Source organism: Coturnix japonica, chromosome 3 (assembly GCF_054131305.1).
Source record: "Coturnix japonica strain WE chromosome 3, WE-NBRP24, whole genome shotgun sequence".
Lineage (NCBI taxonomy): Eukaryota > Metazoa > Chordata > Aves > Galliformes > Phasianidae > Coturnix > Coturnix japonica.
The window spans coordinates 69019190-69025295 of NC_140665.1; the positions used below are offsets into that span (position 1 = coordinate 69019190).

The 6106-nt window shown below is 46.3% G+C and overlaps 1 protein-coding gene across 1 annotated transcript; it reads right to left on the reverse strand.

Annotated features, from left to right (window-relative positions):
• Positions 1 to 2276: 2276 nt before the first annotated feature.
• LOC146761449 (uncharacterized) lies at positions 2277 to 3717 on the reverse strand. The gene is made up of 3 exons (XM_085544311.1): positions 3426 to 3717; positions 3252 to 3312; positions 2277 to 3082 (listed from the first exon to the last, which is right to left on the reverse strand). Exons 1-3 carry the CDS (start codon positions 3507 to 3509, stop codon positions 2391 to 2393), a joined length of 837 nt encoding a protein of 278 aa, XP_085400437.1. The 5' UTR covers positions 3510 to 3717; the 3' UTR covers positions 2277 to 2390.
• Positions 3718 to 6106: the final 2389 nt, after the last annotated feature.

Sequence of the window (6106 nt, forward strand, 5' to 3'; positions counted from 1 at the left end):
TGGGAATTACCCTGAGCCAGGGGTACTCCAGATGTTCCAGCAGTTCATTCAGAGGTTCTTTTTTGTTTGCTTGTTTGTTTGTTGGGTGGTTTTTGTTGTGATTGTTGTTGCTGTTTGTTTGTTTCTTATGATTCTTGCAAATAGAAATTTTCTTTAATAAAGAGCTTTGTTGGCAGTTATCTCCTGCTCTACTGAATATTAGGGGAACGGAGGCCAGTTACATCTGTCAGTAAGTCCAAAGGAGCAAAAATGTAAGTCTATAGAAATGTTGAAATGGAAAATACAGGACAAACAAGCTAAGAAAAGCTTACTGATTCAGACACAGCTAATATGCACTGTAGCCATGTGTTACCAATTGGATAACGCTCCTGTGGTACGATAACTGCACACAGATCTGTCCTCAAAGGTGCTCTTATAGCTCTAAGTACTTGTATTTGGTACATCTGAATATAAGAAACTGAAGTTTCTGTTTAGAAATAGTAGACTGCAACCTTGATAGGTGTTGTGTACTGTGGCTAATTTGCCAGGTTTCCCATTACTCCATCTTTCTGAGTTTCAGCAATTTGAGGTGAAAAAGCATGCAGGCAAACACACAAATGATATCTATGAGATATCCTTAACAAGAATGTAGAAAATTTATTGCAGCATTCCTGCTTGATTTGTAAACAAGTTTATTCTGGGTATGGTTTTGAATCCTGTCCAAAACTTTTGTTTACAGAAATGATCTCCTGGCTTCCACTCAGGCAGACAGATATCATCACTGTCCTTTGGCTATTGATATCTCTCATTGTATAAATGTACTGTTGCTTTTACTTATCTTCCTAAAATACAATATGCTGATGAAGATTAATGCTGTTAAATTAAGTGTGACTCACAAAAACTTTGACTAGATTTTTGTCACAGAATGATTTTTGTTACCAGTTTTCCACATCATATCATCATGTAGTGCACTGGGAATTAAAGAGTTTATGCTCCAGTTCCATGGATTGTCAATACTTTCAGGTACCTGGTTCACAGAAGAAAAGGACTGCATCTCCAAGAAGACATTCACTGTTCTGTTTCCATTTTATGTTCAGAGGGAAAGATAAAACTTCTTACAAGTCACAAGATTGACACATTTTCTTTTACTGCTCATTTCTGTGGTGTGTGTTTCCTAGCTGTCTGGTCTTCAACATTAGAGTAAGGCCATCAGTTTTGAACACTCATTTATTTGGTTAATTAGCTTCAATCACAATCAGCTTGTATTTCTGCTACTATAATTAGTAAATTAACATTCCTTCTTAGATTATTGCCACTGTAACTGTTTCTTCTCTCTCTTTCTCTCTCTCTCTTTTTTTTTTTTTTAAATTATTATTGTTATTCCTTTCCCTTTGTTCTCTTTTTCTACCATCTACCCCCTACCCCCTCTCTGCACCCCCACCCCCTATTACTTCTTTAGGATGGTGGGTCTGTGGGCCTGCCGTCCCCCTGTCACAGGCACAGACTGATCTAGAGATAATTCCATGGCATCATCTAAGTTGATTAAGGGCACCTAGAAGTTGTTTTGTGGAGAAATATTACTGGGTGAAAACTTATGTAACCTGGGAAAGAAGAGTATCTATTCATAAAACAGTGTAGGAGACAATGCGTTAACAAAAAAAATTAAGCAAAGCCAAGAGGAAAACCTGGGACACAAATGGGCAGAGGCTGGTGGGCATTTTGAGTTCCTGGAACCCTTAAAATCAAACTATTTACTGCAATATGTGCATATCGTCTCATATTCACTGCATTCATCCTGGCTTGTATCAGAAATAGTGTTGCTAGCAGGAACAGGGAAGTAATTGTCCCTCTGTATTCACCACTGGTGAAGCCATGCCTCTAGTACTGTGTTCAGTTTTGGGCCCTTCACTGCAAGAAAGACATTGAGGCCCTGGACCAAGTCCAGAGAAGGGCAGCAAAGATGGTGAAGGGTCTGCTCCCCTCACTGAGGCTACTGATGGCCTGGTAAACTGGTCCAGAGTGGACAGTGCTGGCTATGTCCACACAAGCTCGGCAGCCTGCCCACAAGCTGCCAGCCTCCTGGCACAGGCAGAGCACTTTTGATGTATTCAAAAAGCCCCCATCGGCCCCTTTTCCTTCAGATCCCTTCCCCGGTGCAGTCTTAAATGTTCTTCATAGAGAGAGATTGCTCTTATTGCTAAAACTCAAGAAAGAAGCATAGCAATTGTCTGAAGACTAGCATGAATTTAATGAAATTATTTTTTTAGAAATCTGAAAGATCTCATAATGAAACTGTGTTATGCAAGTGATGTTCCTAGGGCTGAGATTCCTGTGTTCGAAGGATGTTCTCATGCACCATCAACTCCTCCACTGGTGGCAGTGTGCAGGAAGAGGTGCCAGGAGTTTGATCTTCAGTTCCGCTGCCCGACTTGTTGACCATTGTTGTTAGTCTTGGGCCTTTTCAGGGACACCAGGAGCTGCCGGTACAGCCTTTCTGTAGCGAGCCTGTCTGATTTCTCTGTGCTTCTCTTGTCAGTGAAGCCAGAGTTGAAGGGCTGGCAGGTTTCAGTTTTGGTGCCCGCTTTTTTCTCCAGGCATAAGGCAGGTCCCCGGGATGGTCTTGCTGCTGCTCCTGCTTCCTTGTGCCCTTTAGGAAGCACTGGGGGGCGCATAGGCCAAACAGGCCTCTTGGTCTTGTATTCCCACCAGCGTTTTCTCTCTTCTGTTTGAACAAGGCCCTCCTGAAAGATCATCCCCTTCACCGGTGGCTTTGCGCACTTGGAGATCTCAGGTGGCAGGTCTTTAAATCCACTGCCTGGCCTTGAACGCTGACGGAGACTCCTGGGGGTTCCACAGGCCACAAGAACCTGCAGGTGCTGGTCCAGTCCAGGAAGCCCGCCGGGTTTCCCCATGGAGTTTGCGGTACCAGTGTCACAGCCCATGTGAAGAGAGGGGCACAGACTGGGCTGCAACCAAGGCCGGGTCGTTCCTGGCTGGATCAGATGGGGCATGATGGGACTGCCCTGCCTTCGTGATGCTTGCAGCCAGGAGCCACGTGGCCTGCACAGGGGGCTCCTGTGCCTGCCTGCCTGACTCTCACCACCTGTAAAACAGGGAGCAGGTCTGAGCCACAGTAGGGCAGGGGGCCACTGGGGATCTTCCAGGCCCACCTGGTCTGGCTGCTACATGACAGAGTCCGGTACGAAGCTTGGCTTCTCCCAGCAGGCTGGTCCTGCCTGGGAATGTGCCAGGCTGACCCTCAGGGGACTCACCTGACATCAGAGCTACCACATGCTGCCACAATCCCCACCATTGCCGGCGCCGGTCAGAAACCTACAAGAACATGAACGTGGCACAGTGAGAGGACATGCAGGGCAGCCCTAGCACCCAACCCAAAGCCCCGAGTCACCTAGCCTCAAGTGACTCCCATCCTCAAATTTCCCTACCTGCCGGCGCCAGGTAGTGGTGAGCAGAGTCACCCCAGCCACCAGAAGGAGGCTGGAGATAAGGAGAAAGCTGTCGACAACCATTGCTCAAAGCTGGCCACGACCGCACTGGGAGGGACCGAGTGCTGGCTGCTGGTTTACACGGGCAGAGCCATGAGGTCACAGTCTGGCAGCTGGGGATAACTCTGTGAGGTCACAGCCCCACAGCCCATATGGAAGTAGGCTGGCAGTAGCCCCCAGCATGGGGATGGGAGGAGTTATGGACATAACTTGAGTTTAATCAAAAAGTACATAGAATTGGAGCTTAGGCAACAAGTGAACACATGTACCAGTTTGGGGACCATCCTTGAGATGCACCACTGCCATCCTTACTTCAAATACCTGAGTTATACACGAGTTAGAATGGGAAAGTAGTTTTAGTTTGCTTTTAGTTCTCCCTATCCTAGTGCTTTTTTAATGGGCAATTAAATGAATCTTCTTCAAACTGAAAGTGCTTTGTGCAGAATACAGCTGGTGTGAGACCTCCCTCTCCTTTGTTCAGTTCTTCCATGGTATCATTCAGCCCCACCATTATGAGGAGGGTAAGCAATGGAGCAGTTGGGCAGGAGGTGGGGGAGCAGCCAAGGTCAGCATCCCCACAGCTTCAGGATTCTGATAAGTTAGCATTCCAGGCCTTGTAATAATTGCTCATTTCTGAGCAGTGTAGATCTGGGCTCCTCTGGACAACCTTGGGTGAAAGGAATGATCTTTCAGGAGGGCCTCGTTCAAAACAGACTGAGACAAGGGAGGCATTTAGCAACTCCACCTTCTCCGCATCTTCCGTTACACGGGCACCCACCTCATTCATCAGTGTCCCTAAATTGCCTCTAGTGTTAGTTTTTTCTGCCATGTATTTGAAGAAGCAGTTTCTGTTGTCCTTGACGACTCCAGCCAGGTTAAAATCTAAGGAAGCCTTAGCTTTCCTAGCTGCTTCCCTTTATTCTGTGACAACAGCCTTCCATTTCTGCCAGGCGGCCAGCCCCTCCATCCATGATCTGTAGACTCTACTCTTCAATTGGGTTTGCCCAGCAGTCCCCTGTATAACCATGCAGGTCTCCTGGCTCCCCTTCTTTACTCCCTACCTGTTTGGGATGCTCTGATCATGAACCCCTGGACAGTACTCAGTGTATTCTAGTTGCTGTCCCACGTAAAGAGCAACTCCACCACCTCGCCTTGCTGGCCCTTCTTTCCTGAGAAGGACACAGCCATCCATGATCACATTCCAGTCATGTGATCTGTCCCACTGTGAAAGACAGAACTGGTTTTCTTTTATTGTCTCAAAGCTTGCTTCGTGAGGCCTTTCTGATGATAAGACTCTGACTGGCGACTGCTAACTATCTAGGAGGGTGAATGGTGGGTGTTGTTGTGCCACAGTACCTCTGCTTATGATTGCAAAGATAAGCAGAAGCGGGACTAGCAGTCTTCTTCAGGGGTGCTGCTCGAAGGAGCTGACCACTGCAGAAGGCGATAATGCTTGTGTCTGGCAACAGAGCCCCCCCCCTCCTTGCTGGCTTATCTGTGGGCCAGGAATGCCACAAAAGCTGGTTTTAAACCCTATTACAAAGTGGGTTTACCTGCTTGTTTGGAAGTTCAGTGTTTGCTCGAGATACGTTCCTGAAAATGCTGAGTCAAACTTCAAAGAAGAAGAAGAACCCCTACCGAAATGGGGGATAAAAGGCCCTCGCTAAACTGGGGACTTTGGAGACAAACTCCCAAAGACACCTTTGACGGAGAATTCCCTGAGGGGAAAACTTTGTCGGAAGAACCCCCGGGACCGGCTTGCTGCAGAGCTCCCTGGCTGTCTCCTATCCCCCGCGGTGATCAGACGAGTTCCTGAGATCAACGGACCTACTGTGTACCTCGCTGGACCCATGGTGGTGACTATATCTCTTTTGCTATCTGCAAAGACTCCTTGCTTATATTTCCTACTTTCCCTATCGCCTACCTTCCCTTCCCCATCTCCCTAAAAATAGCTAGGACTTTAATAAACTGGTTGGACCAACATTTGAACCGTTGCTTCTTAATCTCACGCCGGGTATACACATATCAAAGAACCTTGCCTCCCTCCTACAAATTGGAGCGAGACATTTTTATTGGCGTAGTCGGCAGGATGCCCGCCGTGAGAGTGTTGTCCTTCCAAAAACTCCAAAATTTTTCTGTATGTACCTCCTGGAGTTGCAAGGAGCGACAATTTTGTTAACTTAAATGTGAGCACCTCTCCAGGAAGACCGCTCCATATTCTGAAACTTTACTGCTTATGTGTTTACCTCTCGGGGACGTATGAATTAATTTTGACTATTTGCTCTTGTTTTATACGTGTGTGCCTCCTCGGGAAGACTATTTTGCATTTTTGTGGTTTAAGTATTTAGTAACGTATTTTGGAATTCGAAAGTTTTGTGTGTGCGCCTCTTGGGGAAGTGAGGAGGTAATTTTTTGACATTTGTGCTTCTCCAAGAAGTTTATTCCTTTTTGAGAAAACTTGAAGTATTTTGTAACTCTTGAAGCTTGAAGTTTTTTTGGCCTGACAGGGTAGCCAGGAGCGATTTAGGTGTTTACACTTTCTTTGTAAGTGTTGATTGGGCTTCTTGGTCTTTTGTGAAAAGGAGGAATGATTGTAGCATTTGCATTTGTTTGATAGGTAC

Excerpts from the sequence above, each read along its gene's own strand:
- LOC146761449 (XM_085544311.1), bottom strand. The coding sequence starts at position 3,509 with ATGGTTGTCGACAGCTTTCTCCTTATCTCCAGCCTCCTTCTGGTGGCT. Across the intron at positions 3,313-3,425 it reads CCACTACCTGGCGCCGGCAG|GTTTCTGACCGGCGCCGGCA; the intron begins GTAGGGAAATTT and ends ATGTTCTTGTAG. Across the intron at positions 3,083-3,251 it reads TGTGGTAGCTCTGATGTCAG|GTGGTGAGAGTCAGGCAGGC; the intron begins GTGAGTCCCCTG and ends CCTGTTTTACAG.